The 25,886-nt window shown below is 37.9% G+C and overlaps 1 protein-coding gene across 14 annotated transcripts in view; it reads right to left on the reverse strand.

The window, feature by feature from the left end:
• SNAP91 (synaptosome associated protein 91) overlaps positions 1-24,958 on the reverse strand; it is a 146,330-nt gene extending 121,372 nt beyond the window's left edge. For 3 of the 14 annotated variants that reach the window (XM_019652513.1, XM_019652503.1, XM_019652499.1), the window contains exons 1-2: positions 24,410-24,601; positions 23,405-23,564 (exon numbers count right to left, since the gene is read on the reverse strand). In XM_019652513.1, the coding sequence (XP_019508058.1) occupies positions 23,405-23,534 (130 nt within the window). In that variant the 5' untranslated portion in view covers positions 23,535-23,564; positions 24,410-24,601. Of the gene's footprint in view, positions 1-23,404; positions 23,565-23,938; positions 24,031-24,409; positions 24,604-24,791 lie in introns of those variants that run through there. The other 11 variants (XM_019652510.1, XM_019652507.1, XM_019652511.1 and 8 more) reach the window with 9 other exon arrangements.
• Positions 24,959-25,886: the final 928 nt, after the last annotated feature.

Below are 25,886 nucleotides of genomic sequence, written 5' to 3' on the forward strand. Positions count from 1 at the left end.
ATCACTTTATCTTCACTGCAGTGAAGGAGAGAAGAAGAATTTTTAAATGAAATGAAAAGAACATAAAAGCCTTTCCTTCATAGTCTTAATTTATAGGAAAAAAAATAATTTCAAAAACTGAAAAGGTTTTACATTTGCTTTAGAGGACTTTCTATGACTACATTTACTGATGAATGAATGTAGGGAGGGGGAATAAAGAGTGGTCAGAAATTTAGATATAACAGGTTGTGGCAGTAACGAGGTCAATCAGCAGGTCAACCCCTGAGACCCCAGGCTCCCTCCCTTTCTCTTTCTTTTCTCTGAGCCCTGCACAGCTGAGAAGCCCCAGCAGGCTACCCCACACTACCTCTTCTAGCCAACGTGTAGGAAAAGCATCAAGTTCCTAGTTCCACTATAGTTTAGGGGGCCAGGAGGGAAAGATCTTTGTTTCAGAATGGAACACAGTCATTTAGATCCTAACAACAACGTAACAATTAGTTTCTTTAGTAATTCAGTCCTATGTTTCACTATAGTTCAGTACATTATGATTAATACAGGCTCTGGTGAGATACCTGGAGAACTTAAATATTTATCAGAATTATTGTTCTAGACTAAAGTGTTTTTTAAGATTAAAAATCTTCAGTGTTCATAATTGGCAACAAAAAGTTACATACTACCCATGTCCACTTATATTTTTATTCATATAGATAAACTAAATCAACATACAACCATCTTTTCCATAACACACACAGAGCTTCATTATTATTCATTCTTAACAGTTCTTTATAAAGATACCACTTAACCTCTCTTCATAGCTGTCAGAGCTAAAAGCAACTTAAGTCAAATATATTTACCAAACCTTCTGGATCACACAGCTAATTTATGTCAAAGAAAAAGCTAAATTTCTCTCATGTGTATCAACAAAATCTAAAATTTTCACACTAAAGAGTTTATCATAATTTATTTTTCCATTTATACCTGTACCAGTACCTGTCTAGGACTTTACACACATTAGTAACCACAGTAATAGATACATCAACTATATAATTCAAGTAAGTTTTAAATTTTCAAACTTTCTGTTGTGGCTACTTCCCTCTTATCCTATTCTATAACTTCTCATCTTTGAATTTTCATTTCCCTTCATGCAAATGGTATAAAAAAGTTGGTACTGTTATATCCCACCAAAAACTCACTCTTTGGTGATCCAACTCTTCTTTAAAACTGTCCATGTCATGGATGGTTTAGATGCCTGACCACGGCAGTGTTCACCTGAAGCTGAAGCTGAATAATAATGAATATCAACTATAATTATATATATGGTCACAGGATGTGGAATACAGCATAGGGAATAATGTCAATGGAACTGTAACAGCTATATACGATGTCAGTGCAGTAGTAGATTGAGAGAGGGTTATCACTTTGTGAGGGGTGTAAATGTCTAACTATTACATTGTTTTGTGCATCTGGAACTAAAAAACCCAAACAAACAAAAAAACAAAACAAAACAAAACAAAACAAAAAGAACAAAATAACTGTCCATGTCAAGTGCTTTCAGTGTGCCCTGTAGATAAAGCAGCTTCACAAATGCAGGATATTTTGGCCATCAGTTTTGCTCCATTATATTTTCTCCAAACTATACTTCCCAGTTCTGCATACTGCCTCACAAACTTTTCATGCTCATCACTAAGAAGTATGACATACAACTTTGTGTGTGTTTTCTTAAGTTCCCTGGTGCTTAGTCTAGACGTTTCTTAGCATTGGCAGTACTGACATTTTAAGCCAGATAATTCTTGGTTGTGGAGGGCTGTCCTGTGCATTGCAGATATTTAGCAGTGTCCCTGGCCTGCACCCACAAGATGCCAGTAGCAACCCCTGTCCCCAGTCAAGACAGTCAAAACCGTCTCCAGACACTGTCAAATTTTCCCCTTTGGGGCAAAACTACCCCGTTAAGAACTGCTTATCTAGAGTAAGAGTTTGGAGCTCTCAGGATCTGAAGTCAGGCCAGAGTAGGGCCCAGGGAAGCTGTCCTAGATTCTCTCCAGTTTCCGCTGTAGGCAAATAACTATGTTGCATCACTAACAGTCTGTAAGAACTGAATATCTACAAGTATGTATAGCATTTGCTGTTGTGACCAAATAAGATTCACAGAAAAGGGACTCTCACACAGTATATAGCAGTTGCAGCTTTCAAAGGGGTTATGATTCAAGAGTTTAAAAGTGTATTTAGAATCAGGAACACATTCGGTTGAACTATTAAAATTACCATCTTTGTCAGTCAAAAAAATGATTTCACAACATCAGCAATTTCACATAATTTAACCTAATCATTTCTGTAGCAATAACAGGTTCCCACTAAATCCTACTGAACTATTCTACTCCTTCTGCCCTTTTTCTCTTGAGGTCCTTGGGTCCTACTGACTTGGATTTTCATTTTTACCAATAGCAGTCACTGTTTCTGATGGTTTTCCACCTTTCCAGGTCCTGTGGAACAATACGCAGCCTCATAGCTTTCCTAAGACCTGTAGTCCAAAACGAGAGAGAGATGTCTATTTCCTATGTTTCTCTTCAGCTCTTTTCTCCTGTGTATTTAGAGCTCCAAGGTAAAGAAAAATGATGGGTCATTGTATTTCTACTAATGGAAATGAATAGTTTCACATAATCCAGTCCTTCTCAACCTGGGTTCCCCATTACCCTAAAGCAGCCATTGTATGTAACAAATTAATTTACCTTTCATGCATCTGGAATATTAGTTATATACCATCACCGGAAGGATTGAGAAAATAGTCACTTAAATTATATTCTGCGTTCTGGGGTTCAGATGAAGAACCCCAGTTGAGAAGGGCGCACGTAGGCTTCCTGCTGCCCAACTCGTGCCAATGAAACTACATAGCACTCATACCAAATTATAAAACTATAAGACTAAGAAAGCCAATACATAGCAAAATATTCTATGGTCCTCAGTAAAAATTTGTTGAATATAGCGATAATAAATGAACATTTTGCTCATACTAAGAATGGCAAGAAATGGTAGATTACTAGAAAAAAATAAACACAAAACAAGTGAAAAAAGTAATTTCGGGATAAATGTTTTTTGAAACCTGGTAAAATTAACTCAATTTCAGTATGATGGTGTTCCCTTCACTTTGTAATATAAGTACAAAAATTAAGAGAGAAAATAATAAAGAATGAGGTCTCAAATTCAAAACATAATTTAATAAGTAATTACTTCTCAAAAAGATTATGAATATAAATATCAGACTTTAATTTTCTATTAATCTATGTAAAATATCTATTTCCAAACCTCCCATTTCTTCATGTCAGTTGCCTCACCTTTTGTTATTTTCTATTTCAAACATTCTATTTTGACATTTAATTCCCCTCCTTTTCTTCAGGTTATAAAATGCTGTTTTAAGTGGTTAGCTATAATTTTCTCCATTTTTTCCCTTTTACTTCTTTTCCGTTTCTCATCATTACCTTATTTTCTTTTACATGTTAAAAATTTTTATTAATTTTAACAATTTCCTTCTACTCTACCTTTTCTCTAAACAGTTAAATTTTTCTTTGCATTGTGATTAATATAAAAAATAAAAAAACTTAGTTTTTATTTTTTCTATTAATACTCTCAAGTAAGTTTTCTTGAACATAAGGATAAAAGGGAGCATCATATACTGAGGGCTTTCCTAATGATTATGGACATAGAGCAATAACTTAATTTGAGTATTTTAATTTTTTTCAAGGAGTACTTCCTAATACTACTATGATGATCAAATCTCTTCTTGAGGAATGAATAACATTGTGATTCAAGACAAATGTAACAGCTCTGAAGTACCTGTCCTTTAACACAGCTTTTTAGGAAACCTGTGATCTTATTAGCCTCCTTTTGCTACATAACTCAAAAAGAGATAAGAACATATTTTGAGATCTCAAAATTACTTAGGAAGCACTCATTGAAAGGTTTGTAGGTCTAAGAAAACATAATTCAGCTTAGTCACATATTACTAATAAAATATTTAATTCACTGCTAAAGCAATAGGTACACTGAACCTGTTTTGTTTGATTGGTATATCTATACCTCCAAGAAAAGAGAAGGCTGACAGTCAAAACCCTATGTATATTTCATAGGAGTACGTTTGGAAACAGGAATAGTGAATCTTTAGCTTGGCAGAGACAGGTTAAGTCTTACAACTTTGGCAATTTCTGCTTTTCTATCTTATGCCCTAAAGCTCTTCAATTTTATCTCTTCTGCTATACACTATAATAAAAATGAAATGGGTAGTATTAATTTGGGCCCCCTATTAACTACAGTCCAAAAATAATTAATAAATTAGTATGGGAAAGGCACTAATATTTCTAAGAACTTTCACATCATATAAAGAAAATTATTTACACTACAATATAACAGTTTTATAAAAGATAACAAAGATGTATACAATGAGTCGTACTATGATGCGGAAATTGCTAATATTCCATTACGCATTTCAACTCTAATGATCTACTACAGATAACTAATTCTTGGGTTATTAAGATTAAAAGCTTAACTCAAAATTGGTACTCCTAGACAAGGCAAATGTTCATCCTTTTCACACTTTTAACAGAAGGGGGCCAAGTTTAGCAAGTTTAAGAAATACACAGCAAAAAAACACACAAATAGTTTAAAAATAAAAGAGCTCATAATTATGACCTACTTAAGATTGTGACAAGCTCTATGATTTATAACCTCTCGGAAGCTATACTGTACCTGGTCAATTAGTTTATTAAATGTTATGAATTCTTAACCATAACTATATAGCTTACTATTAGCTATAAGGACTAAATTCTCACATGCAAAATTTAAAATCATTCAATTATCCAGCTAACAATTTTTCAAAAGGCCTTCAATTCAAACAATGAACAACAGTATTCTTAACATTATTTATTGACTAAATTTTGTTATATGGTTCTACTGAGTATGATTCACCTTTCTATTAGTACTAAAAACTTGTCAAAGTCCTTCAAATATATTTCATGATTAGTATATACAATGTAAATTGAGATTCAGTATGAAACTGATCTCACTTTTAAATCAATTTTGTAATCAGTTCAAAGTTATTTCTAAATATTTAAAAAGTCTTTCTTCAAGGACAATTCACTAATGTTTAATGAAAAACAATATATATTTAATGTCTCTCCATTTCTAGTCACATCTTCAACTATAACCTGAGAATGGTACAAAATCGTAACAAGGAAGAATCTAGGCCCAACAATATTCACTCCACATATTTTAGTTTTATCACTTCCTACATGTCAAACATTTCAGTAGACAACTACCATTAGTTTCTTAAAGGAGCAATAGCTCTCTTTTACTAAAAGACTGTATTTGAAAAGTTTAACATCTAAAAAATGTTAAATCTAAATCTATTTACCAAGTCCCAATAATCTATTTTTCTATTTTAGGAGATGATTTTAATAAAACACAAGTTATATGTTGATGATCCGTGCTAACATTTGCCAACAAAACAAAAACAAGATCATGACCCCATATAACGAGGGTTTAATTGCCCCCATGTTTTCATATCTTCTAGGAATAAACCATCATCTCTTACGCAGATGACAAAGGTAAGCACAGAGCAGCCGAGGCTGGGCTTGTTTTGCACATTATTGCTGCATACAGTGCCTGAAAGATACCTAGAAAGGTAACTGTTGGGGGCTCAAAAGGCTTTTTCCTCCAATAACAATAATTTATAGAGTAATTTAGAGTTGAAATTTCATTACTATTGCTGTTTTTAACAAATATATTCATTTAAACATTACTATAACCTCAAGATGCCTTACAAAAGAGACTGAGTTCATTGGTCCAAGATCACAGCTAGAAAGCAATAGAGCCTGGAATTACACTAGGTCCTCTGATCACAAATCAGTACCTCTTCTGCTGTACTTTCCACCTCCTCCCCAAGTCCTTAATTAAGTATGTTAAAATAAAGGCCTCAGTAGCAAATCATCAAAAGACATAACTGATGAGGGGTGAGATTGTCTCAAGAATAGTAATTTGTACCCACTTTCTCCACTTTTCCCCCCATTAAACAGAGGAGGGCCTTTGCAGGGGTTTTGCCCATCTAGCTAATTAACGAATAAACTGCCTTGAGATTTCACCCTGTTTTTTATTCCCTAAAATAATCACATGATGTTTTAACTGGTTTTGGTTTGGATTATTGCTACCTGTGACACTAGAGACACAGACAACAAGCAAAAAAATGATGCAAAGGAAAAAAAATGTCTTGCAATTAGAATCCTTGACGGAATCCTGACTCCTCCACTCCTTAGCTGTGGGACCCTGGAGGGTCCCTAACCTCCTTGGGCCCTGTTTTCCTCTTCTGGAAAGTAGGGATAAGAGGATTTACCCCCAGGGGTTTGTAAGGATAACAGCAATTGATCGCATACATGCGCCAAGCACAATGTGGACTCTCTGTCACCCTTACAGAACCCTTTTATTTTAATTCACTTAAATCTTACAGGAAAAGACAGACTGCTCATGTATTATACATCAAACAAGTGAGTCAAGAATCACCTTACATTAAAAAAGAAACCATATCCATGTAGGTGCCTGAGTAGCAACTCAAAGAAATTTTCCTGGTACTAAAATTCAAATGTGCTTTGTGTAACTTATATTTTAAGGCATTGAGTAAAATAAATTTGATGTCTGGAGATGGTTTAGATTTAAATGAAAAAATTCAAAACATCCTTTCCATGTCTTGCAATAGCTATAAATGTCTCCATTAAATGCAAAATATAAAATCAACCTTTTGCTATCAAACAGACCAAGGAAGAACTCCACATAGCCTAACCACATAAATCGCTGAATTACTAGCTTTTAAAGACAAGACCACTGGCAGATGAACCCTGGGCTTGGAACTATCCAAATTGAATGCCAATTCTTGCTGTCTAGGTAAATCCAGTGAGTGGTTTGCATTAGCATCCAGTATGGATAAATTGCCTAAACAAGTTATGGCAAATTTATTTCTTCTCCAGTGTCACCTATGATTGACAGCAGAAATCCAAAGCATTGTATATGGGTGCACTTTGAGGTCAAATGAAAGCTTTGAAGAAAAGAATGCCACAATCAAGCTCCAATGTCTGCCAAGGATGGAGGAATATACAGTAAGTCTGCTGACTAGCCATTAGTCATCCATTTCCAGAACTATCTGGCCTCACTGAAAAAAAAAATTAACAGCAGCTATCTTATTATTAGATATTAATGATCACATTACTGTGGCAGTGAAATCTCTGGCAAGCTCAGTGGCACAAAATAAATGTTTTAAAGATATAGGTGACAAACCACAATCCAATTTCTTTTTCCAAGGACATGGTGAAGTTAATGCTGTGTGTTCACATCCCATTTCTTTCTCCTTCTGAACTCACAGGTAGGCTTTATTTCCCACCTTTGCCTCCATATTGGAGAGCCCACTGAATTTCTGCCGGTAGAATACACATGAAATGATGTCTAGCCCTTGACCTAAATCTTCCCCTACAGTACAGTAAGTCCTCACTTAACATCATAAATAGGCTCTGCAACTCTTAAGTGAAATGACATATAATGAAACCAATTTTACCACAGATATAAGCAAGAGTTAAGTTCCTACTGCATCACATCAATATTATAATGAAACAGAGTTTAAAGAAGTGACTGTTATTTGAGGACCTGCTGTATTCCCCTTTCTGTCTTCCTCTGTCAGACAGATACATAGACTCCAATGGAGAACTCTGAAACCCTAGATGATAGAATCCCTAGATGCAACGAGCCATCCACAAAAGACTGTGATATGAGCAAGAAATAAAATTTGTACCAGGCCGTTATCTCTTGGGATTCCCAAGTAGGCAGTTCTGGTTGAGACCGTCAATCATAGTCTCGTGCCACATACTCACACAGGTAAACCATGACCTAAGCAAAGCAAAGCAGAATTCTTCCCTATAATTTTGTATAACTCTAGCTGTAGGAAGAGAGTCCCTTTTTCTCGATGAGGCTGTGGTGAGGTGAGCCTGGGAGCTTTAGTCCCCCATGTTTCCAGACTCACTGAGAAAGTTAGTTTGTGAGAATAATGCAGGTGCTCCATCACTATTGTGTGAAACAGAGGCAAGAGAAAGGGCGGGGGGGGGGGAAGGATAACACTGAACAAACATCAGAGAGGCCCTGTCTTTCTCTCAGATTGGTTACAAGTGCAAAAATTATCCTCTTTTTACCCAAACTAGTTTGACCTATGTTCCTATAACTCGTAATAGAAAGTCACGATTAATATGGGTATAAAGTAGAAAGTAAAAATTCTTCAACCCACAGATAAAATATTGGCATATATTCTACAAAAATATATGTTATGGTCATACACACTTTAAAAAAATGAAAACCAGATCATATCTCATCAATTGTCTTTCCATGTTAAATATACCTTAAGAATCTCATTTTTCAAGGTTGCTCAGTGTCTTATTGTTTGGATCACCACCATTTTTTAATCAACTATTTATGTGTGTTCCATTTTGCATTCCTATATACTGTATATTGCCACAAAAGTACCCTTGAATGCACATTTTTCTCTATTTTTCCATGTGTTTATCTAAGATAAATTTATAGTAGTTACATTGCTGGGTCAAAGGATTTTCAAGAATTTTAATTAATATTACCAATCCACCCTCCCAAAAATTTGTACCAACTTACACTCCGATCAATTATGTGCCCAATTAACACTCTTCTTTTTCCATCTGGAAAACTAATGCTGAATTCAACCGATGGCATAGGGGACATTCTCAGGAACACTTCTGAGTTCACAGCATGCTGAATAAAATGATCAGTACAATCCGCAAGAAGGACCAAAGTCAATTCTCCATTCCACCGAGACACATATATAGAGCAGATCCTTGACAGAGTAAAGTTACTCTATAGCACACGGTTTTTCACAAAATACAATAAAATTAACTAAAAATTAAATGACTCCTTTGGAACCATGATGACAGAACTCTTGTGGGAAAAACAGAGCCAAGAGAAAACTACAAAGCAATGAAGCGATGCAGGTGTTAAACAGTCCAGTCGGTTCATTAGCAAAGCCTCAAAGCAGCCTCCTATTGAACCATCCACAGCTATAGTCATGCTCATTCAAGGGAAGCCAAAACCAGAATGTGAAATGTTAAAATACATTTTATTTTTTTTTAGCTGAGCCATCCTGCTACCTGTTGGCAGCTCAGCGGCTGCTCAGCTCGGGCTGGACTCGAACTGCTGCTGCTCAGAGCTCAAACTCTTGAGCGAGCTCTTAACCAACTGAGCCACTCAGCCGGCCCAAAATACTTAAAGAAGAGACCAGAAAACCATGAATAAACTGCAACCCTGTTGCGTTAGAGAGACCAAAAGAACAACATTTCATTAAGCCATGGTCTAATTGAATTATTTAGCTAGATAATAGAGGGTTTCTAAGCTGTACAATTGGATGCTAATTAAGTTGATAGGGAGATTACAGGAAGTTTTTTTAAAATTTCATTTCAGCTCCTAGGGAAGAATCAATAGAATCTTCTATGACATATTTTTAATATTTATCTTGAGGAAAACAATTACAGAGGATGGTGATGTGGAAACAACTGGCTTTGGAAAGAACAGGAGAAAGGTAAAAATCTTCACTTGGATATTTTCTTTTTCTTAACCTAAATTTTAATAACTTTAACTTTTGTTCTTTGGTGTTAACAGACTAACACACAAACCTAGTCAAGTATGGCATTAACATACTTAGATATACTTAATATATATGGTGATGGGGGAATTATTTTGTTTTATTGTTTCAGATTTTTTTTTTTTAAGATTTTATTGGAGAATTGAGGGAAGAGAACAGCATTGGGGGAATCGGGGAAGGGGAACAGACAAGTTGCTGTCCTTTTGTTCTTTAGTCTAGTTATGGAGGACGTAGCCTCACTGGCCCATGTTGGTATTGTGATCATTGCACTCTTCCTGGATGAGGCAGTCACTTGCCAGCCATTGTACAGCTGTTCATGGCGGCTCATGGCAGCTCACGCCAGCTGCCAACCACTCACAGTAGCTCACAGCAGCCCACTGCAGCAGGGGCTGCAGCCTACGCCATCGCCGGTGACTCACGGCAGCCCAGCTCCAGGTTGAGCTGTTGTTCACCCTCTTATCTGTAGAGGGAAGTGTCACTGGCCCTCATGTGGGATCCGAACCAGGGCCCTGCTGCTCAGAGCTGGCATCCCAAGCCAACGTGCCACTCGGCCAGCCCTATTGTTTCAGATTTTTAATAGTTAAACCTAACTTATACATTTCTATGATTTCAGTGATGACAGTTAAGGAATATTATAAATTGCGTCACCACAATAATAAGACCAAACTAAATGGCCTTTAACTTAAAGTTTGTTTTAATACGTAGTTTTTAGAAGACTTTGAACTAAATCAACCAAGTCTGTAATTTTTTTAGTCTTCATTGTCACTAATGGCATAGGTAGCATTCTCTGGTGTCAGCACCATCACCCAAGAACCAAGCAACATATAAAAAGAGGGAAAAGACACAAAAAGGTTAGGCTAGGAGGATGAGTCCTGGACCATCGGGACTGATTCACGCTGTGCATGTGTCACAAGTGCTCTGGGTTACGCATTTATGGTGAATTTGAATTCAGATTGTTAAAATGTTTGTGTGTATGCATGTGTGTGTGTGTGTACACATGTACATATGTATACATATACATACATGCATATACACGTATGTTTAAATAATTTTTCATTTCCTACCTGACCCACACAGAGGATATTTTCTGGCATACATACAGCCATCAGCAGTAGGTGAGCACAGCAATGACCCACTGGGGCACCTGCTCTACGGACATAAGAATTATGCAGTATTAACACATATATTGGGTCGTCGGAAAAGTCATGATGTATTTTTTCTGTTTCTCGTTGCAAAGATGCATCATGCCTTTCCCGACAACCCGATAGAATGCACGACGTCACCTCTTTGGAACTCAGCTTCCTCATCAGTAAAGATGAAGAGCTTGTACAACTTCTAAGAGGCTCTCCAGCCTAGAAGACTTTCCAGATCTGGCCCTTGTTTATAACGCAGGGCTCATCTCTTAAAAGTCTCAGCCCTCTTAAAATCAGTTTGCCAGCCGCTCTTAAGTTCTTTAAATTCCTAAAATATGCCTTGCTCTCTCTGAGCCTCTTCCTAGATACCAGATAGTGCAGAAGCCCTTATCCACACCTCATCGAGGTGAAATCCCACACCTTCTTCAAGTCTGGGCTTACACATCACTTTCTCTTCAATGGACGACCACTGTAGTCTTTGCCTCCCCTGTTAAAATCTAATTCTTTTTCAATGACTTGTAATTCTTTCTTTTCTTTTTCTGTATCCCCTACTAAGATGCAAGCTGTCTGATGCTAAGAGCTGTGTGTATCTTGTTCGCCATTGCTATCCCTGCCTCCTGGAACAATTCCTGGTATTTAGCAAATACTCAAATATTTGCTAAATGAAAAAATAATGGGATTGTGTTAAATAAGCTGCTGAAAGCCTCAATACTGAAAATAATTTATAACTTCTCCAAATAGGTCATTAAAAACCAAATTAAATGTTAACAGGTATTGTTCTCTTTACAAAGTCAAAACAATCCAAAGCTCTAGCTTAAGCTTGTCCCCTTTCCTTACTCCTTTTCTAAAACTCTCAAGTTGTTAATGGTAATATTATCAAGTGAGGGAATAATATCACGATATACATAGTGCATGATATTTCAGTGACACGAGTATGTAGGGACTTCTGAAATAATGCTTTTTCCCCATAATTATCCTTACTACTCATAATGTACAGACTTATGAATTGTAAAATGGATATTGAAAAGCAATGTACCAAACTCTACCCAACTCACAACAAACTAAAGCAAATGGGTGCATACGTATACACACACAAAATACCAACTACTTTTTCTAATATTAATACCTAACCACCTACTATCAATCATTGGTGATATGCACCAAGAGAAGTACACATATGTTTTAAATCTACAACCCAAACTCTCTTCATTTCAAGGATGTAAATTTCCCCAAATTAAATTTTTATCATATCATAAGAATAAGTGTTAAGAGACTGTCACAAAATGCACATTAACTATCTACATTGGCAATTTAATGTTTCTTTTATTTGTTGTTTTCCTCCAATACTTCTGCTGCTTTCATAACTTTGAGAGAAAATGGATCAAGTTTAACTCCTTGTTCTTCTGGAAAGTTAGCAAGTAAAGGTATTTTTAAATACAAATTTTGTAAGGAAAAAAGTATCTAAAATTTGGGAAATGTGAAATGTGTAATAAAAAGTCATCCAGCAAATGTTTACCAAAACCTGCTCCCATTATACAGTTTTAAGGATAAGGCAGCCTCAGTGTAACTGCAGACCAAACAAGGAAGATAACCATTGAACAGAAACCCACCATAGATCACTGAGTCATCTGACAGGTATAGGTATATATGCACGGACACCCACCTAAGCACTGAGAAGGAATGACTAAAGCTAGGCTTTAGATCTGAGATTTTAAAAGTATATTAAAACACAGTAACGGCATTGCAAAGGTCCCCAAATAATGCAGAGTATAGTTAATATAATCAATTTCCAAGCTGTGTTGTGTGTGTTGAGGGGGAGAGAGTTGGTGGGGCACAGGCAAGAATAGAGGATAGGAACATAGGCTGGTTCCATTTCTAGCATACAGGTAGACCATCAAGAAAAACAAAATACCTGATCACCTAGATAAATATTATAGGCATTCTTCAACCCATTTGGGTGAACTTGAAAGAAAATAAAAGCAATCCCCAGGGCCAAAAACAAACAAACAAACAAACAAAAAACATGCAGAACACCACTTGGTAAACTGATACTGAAGAGAAGGCTCCCTGAGGCCATGTATTAATCTGAGTGGACAGAGGCTTAGATTTGAACAGCCCCATGGGGAATAGGAAACAAGGTCTTTGGGACTACTAAGCAAGGTGCCTACTTGGAACTAAGACCTCTGCATAAAGCTGGGATCCTCAAAGAGTTACTCCTTTAGCAAACTTAGGAGGTGGAAAACAAGAACATCTTCTAGCAAAGGAAGACAACAGAAAAACCTGTCCTGCTTAGTCTAGGTTCTGAGTAGACAAAAGGGAAAAAAAATCTCTGGGGCATTTGTAACCATAGCTTTCCCCTTGGCCAAGTTTGTGATTCAAATTTTGACTAAAGAATCATATTCCTCTAGCCAAGACCCCCAGAGTCATATATGTTTTAGAATTTAAGATTTTTCACATTTTACAAAAGTAATATGGTACGTACACATATATTTAGCGACACTTGAGTATAATCTGGACACCACACCATAATATGACAACACTTCTATAGCTGAACATGTGAACCTTCATGGTAGGTAGTATAATGGTTATATCAGGTCAAATTTTGCCATAAAATAATTTACAAAAAAATGGTCTTTTGAATTTTTTTCAATTTTCAAGTTATGGACCTAGACCTGACTAGATGAGAAACTCCAAAAGCAAAAATTAACTTAAGATGCTCCTAAGATGGTAGCACTTGTGGGACCTAGCAGAAGCAAACACAAATCCTCTTTAGGTGATCCTAGGTTTCCCAGGACTCCCAAAGTTGAATTCCTAGCTAACATGAACTCAGAGTCCAAAATTACAAAACACATGAAGACACAAATCATGATTGAGCGTCAAGCAAAAACAACAGTAGAAACAGAACTTCATGTAATGGATCTATGAGATACAGAGCATAAAATGAATTGTGTTCAAAATGGTAAAGAAATAAAAGAGGAATGAAATAAAAGAGGAATTCAAAAATATAAACAAGAAATGTATATGAGCTAAAAAAAACAAATTTGAAAAGCTTCAAAAATGAAAAAATATAAATTAATAAAATTAAAAACTAAGGATGACTAAAAGCAGACAAGACAGGGCTAATGAGAATTAATGAACTGAATGGAAGATATCTAAAAAACAAAGCATGCTGAATAGTAAAGAAAATATTAGAAACTATGAAAGGTGTATTTAGAGATATAAGGATATAATGAGAAGCCCTAGCATATGCATAATCATATTTGAAGGAGAGAAGAAAGAGAATGCGTGTAGGCAACAATTAATGATAACTGAAACACTGAGAATTTTCCAGAATTTATGAGAGACCTGAATTCTCAGATTCAGGTAACCCAAGTTCCAAACAGGATAATAAAAACAAGGCTACATCCAAAGACACACACTACAGAAGGACAAGACAAACAACATTCTAAAAGCCGCCACAAAAATAAAAAAGTACCTAAAGACATTAGGTAAACTAAATGTTGACATAAGAGCAACAATAGAAGCCAAGAGAGTGAAATGTTATCTTCAATGAAAGAAATAACTGTCAATCTAGAATTGTATATACAGGATAAACTAACTATATACAAAAATAAACTCAAAATTCATTAAAGACTTAAATGTAAGAGCTGAAACCAATAAAACTCATAGAAGAAAACATGGGTAGTAAACTTTATGACATTGCTCTCAGCAATATTTTTTAGATATGTCTCCTCAGGCAAGGAAAACAAAAGAAAAAATTAATGGGACAACATCAAACTGTAAAGTTTTGTAGAGTGAAGGAAACCATCAACAAAACAAAAAGACAACCTACTAAATGGGAAAAGTTATTCACCAATAATATATTTAATAAGGGGTTATTATCCAAACTATATAAGGAACTTATACAACTTAACACCAAGCAAACAAACAAACAAATAATCCAATTAAAAAATGGGCAGAGGATCTGAATAGACATTTCTCCAAAGAACACATACAAATGGCCAATACACATATGAAAAGATGTTCAATGCCACTAATCATAAGGGAAATGCAAATTAAAACCATGATGAGATACCACCTCACTGCTGTCAACATGGCTATCATCAATAAATCAACAAACAAGTATTGGTGAGGATGTGAAGAAAAGGGAACCTTCGTGCACTGTTGGTGGGATTGTAAATTGGTGCAGCCACTATGGAAATCAATATGGAGGTTCCTCAAAAAATTAAAAATAGAACTACCATATGATCCACCAATTCTACTTCTGCATATTTATCCTAAGAAATCAAAATCATTAATTCGAAAAGATATATACACCCTTGTGTTCATTGCAGCATTAGTCACAATGGCCAATATATGGAAGCAACCTAAGTGTCCATCAATAGACAAATGGACAAAGAAGATGTGGTACATATATACAATGGAATATTAATCATAAAAAAATGAAATCTTGCTATTTGTGACAACATGGATGGACATAGAAGGTATTATGCTAAGTGAAATAAGTCAGACCGAGAAAGGCAAATACCATATGATTTCACTTACAAGTGGACTCTAAAAAACAAAATAAATGAAAAACCAAACTCATAGATACAGAGAACAAATTGATCATCACCAGGTGGGAGTGGAGGGTGGGTAAAAAAGGTAAAAGGGATTAAGAAGTACAAATTTCCAGTTATAAAAATAGTCACAGGGATGTAAAGTACAACATAGGAAATACAGTCAATAATATTTTAATAACCATGTATGGGTCTGATGGGTACAAGAGTTATCGAAGTGATCACTTCCTAAGTTGTACACCTGAAACTAATATAATATTGCATGCTAACTATAAATAAAAAAATAAATTAAAAAAAGAAAAAGGAAATCTTAGACATAATGAAGGAATGGTGAGCAAAGAAGTCAAGGTGGATATAAATAAACACACACTGCATTATTGATTAATCTTTAGATTTAGTGTTTAAAGCCATGGTAGAATTAAAACACTGGACAATAATAGCATGTAAGTTAGAAGTGAATGATTGGAGTTAAAAGTTTCAAAATGTCTTTTCTTTGGGAGGAAAAAAAAGAGATACTAATCTACTTTAGACTTTAAGTATGCATATTCGAATTTTAAGGATAATCACTAAAGAATAGAAATAATACACTACATAGCTTCCAAACTATTGAAGGGGTCAGTTGGAATTAAAGTAAAAACTGAAGTAACTGAAAGGAGGGGGCAAAAAACAAGCATGGAGAAGTGGTACAGGCAAACCATTAATGATTATGTAACAGTAGTCATAGTGGTGGCAGTAGCAATAACGGTACTAGTAGCAGAAACAGTAGCAAAAACAGCAATTGTTCTAGTAACGGTTAACTGGGGTAGTGGTGGTAATAACTGGTGTTTTTTACATTTATGTGTCAGGATCTGGGCTAGGTTTTTTACATGCATTATCTCACTTGGTCCTCACCAAAAGTGAGGTTGGTGCTATTATTCATCTTCATTTTACAGATGAGGTTTATTACTGATCTAAATGAAGGCAGAAGACAGCTAAAGAAGGAGATTTCCAAGAGTTTTTAATAATTAATAATCCATTGGACTTGAGAGATGAGAGATACCTCTCAGGTTAGTGGTTTGGGCATCTGGGTGGGCAATGCCTAGTACCTAACAGCAATTCTAATGTTTGAGTGAAGATACAATCAAAGACAAAATACCAAAGAGGGGTAAAGTTGTATTTGTGTTCTTTGGAATGTTGATTCTTGAAACTTCAAGAAGTTTGGTTGTGAAAGAAAAGGAAGGAATAACAGCCTAGCTGCTGGAAGGTGTCATAGAGTCCAAGCAGAGTTGTGTGTAGGTGGTTTTGTTTGTTTTAAATGGAGATAATTGAAAATGTTTATAAGAGAGATAGAAAGAGAGGTCAACATACAGATGATAGAGAAAATAAATGATAAAGGAAAAAGAAAACTTGTAATTTAAAATAAAAGTGGAAACACTAGGAAAATAATCAAATGATCAGGCCAAAAAGTAAAAGCACGTGAAGCAGGCAAGGATCAGCTCCTCTCTCTCAAGTAGCCAGGAATGGTACATCATAAATTCCTTTAGAACAGCGGTTCTCAACATGTGGGTGGCGACCCCTTTGGGGGTCGAACGACCCTTTCACAGGGGTCGCCTAAGACCATCGGAAAACAAAAAGATATTTACATTACAATTCATAACAGTAGCAAAATTACAGTTATAGAGTAGCAACGAAAATAATTTTATGGTTGGGGGTCACCACAACATGAGGAACTGTATTAAGGGGTCGCGGCATTAGGAAGGTTGAGAACCGCTGCTTTAGAAGATACTAGATCCTTGGTAAAGATGCCTAAGAGAGAAATCTCGAGGACACATGGGCAGGTGGAGAGGAGCGGGGGTTCTCACACACTTGGGAGACCAGGCAGACAGCTACAGAAAGGCTGTGGGCTTCAGTGTACAATTCTCTTTGGTTTGTGCTCTAAAAAAGACTCCATCATTTCTTACTTATAGGTCACCATGCAATTGACATTGGCTGTGCCATTCAACTATACTCCCCTTTATGAGAAACAAAAGATAGAGCACAAAACATAAACACCTAAAAAAAATAGCCAACATTTCCCTTCACAAGTAAACAATATATTCCTCTGCAAAGAGGAAGGAATTTACAATATTTTTAACGTCAAGAAACGTGGCTTTTCAAATTATTTAACTGCACTATGATTATATTTGAAGACGCTCTTAGTAGCTGCTGGCTCAGGAGTTGAGTTACCTAAAATACAACGCTGTGAGGAAAGCATCCCTGGCCCTGAGGGAATAAGGTTATATGTCACTTCTGATCCTCCTTACCAAGTTATTGAAACCAGGATAAGCTCCAAAGAACACTCCATCCTAGCATCAATTTGAAGAGAGGAAGTAAGATATTTGAAGGATATTTATTTGTGAAAAGCTAAGAGAGAGACCCATGGCAATTAAGTGCCCAGATTAAATTACAAATAAGACTTCAGCGGACATCTACTGAACATTAAAACTAATATGACAATGTACCAAAAATCTAGATTTTAATTTAAAATACTACAAGCTAATTTTGCAATTAAGATCTGAGTTTACCTTCTACATATATAATTTTATTTTCATATATATGCACTTTTTAAAATCATTAGAGCAACTTTTAAAACATTAATTTGAGTTACCAATTTCATACTAGTTTTAAAATATCTGCTAACCACATTGATTGCCAAAGGGGGAAAATATCTAAAATGACCCTAACATATTTAACATTATACCATAAAAAAAAAGATTTCTCTGAAAATGAGGAAGTAAAAAGATCCAGAAAGAAATCCTTATTGTTCCACTCACTGATAAAAAGCCTCCTTAATTATTTTAAGTAATTTCTGAAGCAAGCTCCCTACTATTGCCTAAGACTCTTTGCCACACTTCTGCTTTCCTGGTTCCTGCCAACCCCTAAATCTCACATGATCCTTCTCTCCCTTCCTGGGATGCTGAGCAAAGTCTGAAAACATCACAGGACCATGCAGACTGGACCCCTTACAGATTTATGATATTATGATAATCAGCTGAAAGCTTTTCAAAAGTGTATTTTCCTCATCTCTTCTTGATTGCCTAAAAAATAATATGGATTGTTCTAAACTATCTTCACACTTAGGCTGAGTCTTCTGATGAAATAAAAAAGGAACAGAGTGTGCCTTGATATAGAAAAATGAAGGGTGTATTTAGACAGTAATATATAGTTAAATGAGAATAACAGGAATCAAAGTAAAATATATTTACAGCAAGCTAGTGTATGTCTCTTGAAAATTGCTCTGGTGGTCAATAAGGTTTTATATTATTCCAATTAATTTTATTTAATAAACTTTGCTTACTCTTTGGATCTTAGCACTGTAGAAAGCTCTATAAATTACCACAAATATAAATATAGTTTTAACTGAATTTGTGTACAAATAGCATTTCTATAAATCAAAATGTATTTTATACTGGGGTGCCAAAAAATGTATACACATTTTAAGCGATGTTATAATATCTATGTATTACTTTTCTAAGTTGAATTGAATTACAGTAGCAACATGTAGCATGATGCTCACTCAAAAGATGGCGTTAATCAAACGAATGCTCGCACCACTATGCAACCGGCAGGACAGTTAAAGAAAATGGCGGAAGCACGGTTGTCATTCAAGAAGAGGAGTACAAGACCATTTTGAAGTGGTGTTTGAAATTCGAGAACATTGTGGAAGTACAAAGACAATGGAAGCGTGAGTAAGCAAGAGAACCTCTAACATACCTAACAATTGCACGCATTTGTGACAAGTCTGAGACACACGGTGCTGTGTGAAGAAATTGAAATGGCATGTGCAGCGATACAAGTGGACACTTTGGACAACGCTGCTCAAGTAGTTCACCATAATCAGAAGTGTCTGGATGCTGATGGTAACCACTTTGAGCACCGCTTGTAATTGCAGAAGTCAAACATGATATGTATTCAATTTTTTTATTGGTATATACTATTATAATTTTAATACAGTTTTTTTCCTTTCTTAAAAAGGGTATACATTTTTTGGCACTGTCTGTATATACTAAGCAAGCTTACGTAAAGCAAATGAACTTTTAGGTTTAAGTTTTCATTTTATGTTTACTCACAAAATTTTTTACTTATTAGCAAATATTTTATGAACAGAATTAAAGCAGCAGGAATTTTGCAGTAATGTGCCAGTATTTGCCTTGAGTCAAAACACAGGCCATATGTCACCCTACCTTTATCAGATATTCTTATAATAAATACAATCATATTTTTTGTTAATGTGAGAGGAAAAGAATCATTTATAAAATGAAAATATCTCTCACACATAAGATTCAGAACTTGAATCACCTGCTTATTATGTGGGATAAGCTTATTATTAAAACCCTCAAGAGGTTTAGAATACAAAAAAAAAAAATTACTGATAATCAATTTGGCTTTTCATAAGGTTTGGTTTGATGTTAATAGTAATGTTTAAGTTTGAGTTCTGATCATCTTAAATAAGGTACTTTATAGCCTATTGTTCATAAGAGCTATTAACCAAAATTGATCTTATATCAGGGCTGCAAAACTTTCCAAATTTTCCCTCTGCAGGGGTTACTTTTGGCCAACTCTATTTTTTTCTTGCTGTTGTTCTTTAACCTTGACACAGCATTTGGGTAGGTACTGGGTTCCCTACTGGATCTTGTTACTTTATTATTTGACTTGATCTATCCTTTATATCATCAACTATACAACATAGAAGAGGAAAAGCAACTGAAATGTAAAACAGTTGTAACCAAGTAGCAAATACTTGCTGAGTCCTGGGTGTTTTATGTACTATCAAATAAGTACACAAAGTTACAAGGGAAAGGAAGTGAGGATGTACAGATGGACCCAGAAAAACTGTTAAATACACACTGAATTGGTGTTTAATTTTCATGGGCACAGGGCAACACTATTATAGTAGGGTAAAATACGGAATAAAAGTACCTTAATCCAAAAGTTCCTTAAAATATGTAATGCATATTTAGATTATAAAGGTTAACCATAACCTTTACATTTACTATATAAATGCTGATTATAGCGAAGCTTTTCTGGATATAGTTTTCCTTAAGAAGCATACTGTTATTAAAAAACAAAAACCTGAGGATATATGTCTAGTTTCTTTATCTCCACCTTCTTACCACATGTAATTCTGCCCCAGATGTTAACAAATAATTTCTTCGAATGTATAAATCATGTATCTTAAGCATCATTTTATAATCACCATTATTAACAATAATTTTCTTGGCCTATTAACTTAAAGAGAAAAAAATTATCTTTTAAATCAGTACTTTAAATAACATTAAATATACTTTCATAAAGATTTTGAGCCTGTTCAATTAATCCAATACCTAAAAAAATCACAAAAGCATAAACTTTATTCTTATAATCTTTGAATCAAAACTCCAAACTAAAAAGTAATACACAACTTAAACTAATTATAATTTTTGTTTGGTTTCAAACACCCAACTTTACATTTTGTGCTATTTTCCTCCCAACTAGTATTTAATAGTTTCAAAATTAAAACACTAACTTTAAGAATGCTTCAGTGTCTGTAGGGAAACTTAGTTATGTGTTTGCATGTTTTAATAACAGGTGTGACTCACTTTTATAAGTGGTATATTACTGAAAACCTGTGAATTACTAAGGCAGTTTACTGTTATTTAATAAGAACTCCACAAAAAATGTTGAGTGAAGATGCCCTCTTAAAATGCATATAAATATAACATTATTTATATGCTCAAATTTCCCATATCATCTCTTCTTAAAACAGTACATATCAGTAATGTTAGATCTATCTTCCCAATTCTACCCTAAGGGTGGTTTTAACAGCATATAATTTATTTTATGACTTAGTGGAAAAGTAAAATGTTAAAAAGAAAACCCAACTCTCCTCATACTTGACTTTTGCTTATTTTTTAAGTGACAAAATTAAAATTTTTTTCATGCATATCACAGAGACTGCAATGAGTGTGTTGGTTGTGATGCTCAATTTCACACAAAGCCATGCAAACAGGATGGGTGTTTTGAAGATTAGACCACTCAGGCTAATATGGTTCCTTCCCCACCCCCCCAACCCCCCACAGAGAATATTACTAAATAAGCCACAGATAGCAGTTAAGTGCAGTGGTTAAAAGCTTTGAAAGTTAATTACCCTCCATGAACCTGTTAAGCAGTGATAAATTAATAATGTAAAGCCCAGTGCCTGGCATATAGTAACTGCTCAATAAATGTTTAGCTCGTATGATTATTCAAATTAATAATTCAATACCAGTTCCAACTTCAGCTGCTTTAAATACGGAATCTTACCCTTATGTCCCACATCTTCAAAATCACCCCACTCACTAACATATGCTGCAGATACTGGAAAACCTCCCACCTTGAAATTTTTAAAGAGACTTTTCCAGATCTAAAAGATTAAGGTGGCTACATATATAGATATGGAAAAGTCAATCTTTACCTGAATAATGTTTTAATGAAATGCTCAAATTACGAATATTCTCTGAAATGTGCTCATATATTGATCTATCATGTTCATAGCATTTAGCAAATCCATAACCTATAGCTTTTTTATTATAAGGATTTGCTAGACTGACATACCTTTAAGACATGAGCCATCCTTCCAGAGTTGGGGAAACTGATGGAAAGATGGCTAAATGATTCAGCATGCTGCAGCAAGACAAGCTGATCATGAATTTATAATTTCTACTTCTGTTAGGTGCCTTGGCCCTGGTGGCCTCTCTCATTCTCTACTGTATATATAACACATGATACCATAATCAACAAATGTTGTTAAAAATTCCCTGAGGAAAGGAGGAATGGTGTTTTTCTCCTCAGACAAGCTACCAGAAGCAAAATTATTCAATTTTATGTAGAACAGGTTAACAAGGCTGGATAACCCTTACAATGTCCAATTGTAATTTTCATCAAGTTTTGCTTAGGACTAGAGTAAATTCTAACACTGGTGCCATTTTCTCAGCAGCAAGACAGACAGTAGGGAAGGCCTGATGCAAAAGAAAACCAGAAAATGGGGAAAGGAAGCCAGATGAGAAACCACTAGACCTGTTTCTCATGCTAACACTGACCTTTACCAACAAATATCATAACAGGTCAGATCCTAAGCAGGTCAAAAAGTCTCAACAGCAACTCCAGAATCCATTCTGATGTAGCCTTACTTAATAAAGGAGCTTCACTGGCCAAAGCAGGTGAAAGCCTTTTTCTAAGAGTCCCTATTTGCTCTTCAATGACAAAAGATTTACTATTGATCAAATGAAACATATCAGAAATTTAAAGATTCCAAATTACTTTTTCCATCAGATAATCAATATGGAAAAAAAAATTATGAATCAAATATTTTCACCTAAAATCGCACCATCTCAAATGCTGGGTTGGGAAAGCACATCCATTTTGTGACCACAGCAAAGTCATTCCGCCCAGCAGTTTCTGAGAATGGGACAAAGAAGTGTGCCAGGAAGTATAAAATGAAATCGCCATTATCTATGAAGTGCAATTTCCTCATTCAATAGCTTGAATTTATTTGTTTGGTGTGGTTACATACAACAGACACTCACCCACCCACACTCACAGACAAAATCTCAGCAGCAACACTGAAAAAGATGACACTCTTTAAAAACTATCCAAAATGTATTTAGGGAACAATTGGGTGACAAGTTTGACCTTCCACGAATCCATCTTTTGTTGCTGTTATGACTGTGCAACCCATGATTTCCCCTAACCTGGAGGAGGTGGGTATAAAGAAAGAAAATAAAAAGAGGCGAAAAATGCCTAACCCAGAATGTTCAATTTCTCGGTATCATAGTATTTATAAATGCTTCTCCATCAAGGCCTTGGAGGTCAACAGGAGAAAAAAATGGCTTAAAGACAAGGTTTCAGGGCTGACCCAAGGTGACACCTCCACAGTTGGAGATTCTGAGCCCTGGGGCAGCCCCGCTGGGAGTTTTGAAGGCCGCAGCATTATGGACAGCGAGCCCAGGCTGCGCCGCTGGCATCCAGGGCGCTTCCGCCGTGCGCATGTCACACTTATATAAAGAGATGCTTACAGTCCAGGTGCTTTTTCTTGGGGCCCATCACTTCATGAGTGGTGGCTTTGCAGACTGCTCTCGCTACAGCGGAGCCTGTCACGCTGTACTGAGCCGCGGCGATCCGATCCGTGAGCGTTTGGCCCGACATCTTCCCAGTCTGCGTCTACTGTCTCCTTTTCTGCGGGGGTGAAAAAGGGGAGATGGTCCTGCTTTAACCCGTAGACCCTACCCTCGGAGCACCCAGGCCTTTCTTCCTCCAGCCGCACGGCGGCTCTCTTCTCTGTCCCCACCCTGGCACCACCTCTAGAGCCAGCAACGCGTGAAGCCTCGCTCTTAGGACGCGGTCTGGGGGTCGTGAGCAAGGGTAGGTCCGTCACGTAACCCCAGCGCGGGCTCGGGTCCCAGCCTCGTGATATCGTCCCCGTTCCAGCCCCGCCTCACCCCTTCGGCGCCCCCCTGTCAATCAGCACTTCGCCTGCAACCTGATCCCCGGGTTCCAGAGAGGCGCGCGTCGGGGTTATTCCCGGGGCGCCGCGCCCTCGGGGCGCCCACCTTCCAGCGCCCCGCCGCAGCGCTGCTTCCTTGCAGCCCGCAGGCTTGGGAGAACGAATCGGATACTTCAGCCCCGGCCGCCTCCCTCCTCCTCCTCGCGCCGCTGCAGCGATGGGTTCGTCCTCCTCGGTCACAGTAGAGATTCTCCTAACGTTGCGCCATGTTACGCCCTCGCCTTCCCTTCCTCGTCGCCGCCGCCGCCGCCCTTCGCCCGGGCCCCCTCCCCGAGCTCCCAAATCCGCGCCGCAGGGGCCGATCCGCTCTGCGGAGGCGCCGGAGCCTCGGAGCGCCTCGCCCTTCCTGGCAGCCGGGCAGAGACGGGCTGACAGCCCAGCCCCCCTCCCGCCCTCGAACGCGCCGCGGTGCTGTCACCCGGCCGCTGCCCTTCTCCGCGCCCTAGGATTATCCTCTCCGGATCCCCGCGCGGCCCTGCACGAGGGAGGGGCGCGAGCCGGGGCCGCGGGTACTCACCCCACCCGCCGCAGGTTGAGCGGAGCCTGGGCTGCCGAGGGAAGCCGCGCCGGGTGGGTGTGTGCGGCCGCGCGCGGACCCGGTACCCCGGGGCGCGATGCCTCCAGCCGTCACCCGGCCCCCGCCCTCAGCTCCGCGGTCCCTGCGCCCGCCGCCCGTGGCCCCAGGAGCCAGTGCCCGCCCGCCGCCGCGTCCTCCGCCAGCGCTGCCGCGTCTCTCTAGCACTCCGCGCTGCGTCCCCATCCCCGCCCCCACCTCAGCTGTGGCTGCTCCAAAGAGTCAGGTGACGACGGCAGACAAACCCGGGCGAGCTCTCCACGGAGCGCCTGGCTGCCCCCTCCCAGCTACTCACACACGCCTCCCTCTCGGGCCCGGAGCTTACAGGCAAGGGGGCGCCGCGCGCGAGCATCCCTGGCAAGCGCGAGAAGAGAAGGTAGCACGGAGGCCGACGTCCACACAGCCAGTCACCCTCCGCCAGGCGCCCAGCAGCCCTCCGCCCACTGGACCCGCATCCGGCACGCACTGCGTGCGCGCCGCACACACCTGTCGGCCGACTGCGGGATGCGCGGGGATCCGCGGGGGCGTTGGCGCAGCCCAGCGAGTGGGCTCCCGGAGTTCTGCTCCGTGAAGGCCAAGGCTAGGGCGTGGTTGCTCTCGACCTGACGGAGGCCAGCCCCTTCTCCCCTACACTCTGTCTCACACACGCCCTTCTGTCAAACGCAGTCTTGGCCCAGATGGGCTGGGCGATTTAAAATGTTAGATTTCTGCCAGCCAACCGCACCCGTTACCTGTGCGTCCTCAACTCCTTGGAGCTCCTCTGCTTGTCTTAGTTACAATTGGGAGCCAGGATGGGCAGGTAATTCTAGCCACTTTGGCCTTAACGGATACTAAGGTCTGCTGCAAGGTCGAATAATTAACAAAGCCATTAAACGAGTCCCAGATTATATTCACAGTGATCATTTGGGTGTGTAAGGAAAACTCTTTGTACCCTTAAAAAGTAATTTCTGCCAATTAAATACAGTGTTTGAATGTCTTAAGTATATTTGAATTGCATACATGAATTTCTAAACAAGGATTTGGGCTCAGTTAATAGTTTCACGTGTTGATGTTTTCGAAGATTGTTTTTTTGCCTTAACCTAAAAACACCTTTTGAGCTCTCAAAGTAGAATCAGGATCAGGACATCAATTGTGAATTTTCTCGACATTTTTTCCCCCTGGTTACAGGTAGCCTCTATTTGGCGTCCAGGCTGTAAAATGTCTACCTATAGGTATCAAGGTTTTGTTGTATTCTACTTTCTTTCTTTCGCCTGGTGTAATGTTCAGTATGAAGTCATGATTTCATAACTGTTGGGACTGACTCTAGCATTAATGCGAAGCATGATGACTAAAGAAAGGCTACCCGAAACCACCATTGGCAGGTCTCAAATATTAGGATTACCATATGATCTATCAATATCACACCTACTGTTCAGCCAAG

Source organism: Hipposideros armiger, unplaced genomic scaffold (genome assembly GCF_001890085.2).
Source record: "Hipposideros armiger isolate ML-2016 unplaced genomic scaffold, ASM189008v1 scaffold_180, whole genome shotgun sequence".
Taxonomy (NCBI): Eukaryota; Metazoa; Chordata; class Mammalia; order Chiroptera; family Hipposideridae; genus Hipposideros; species Hipposideros armiger.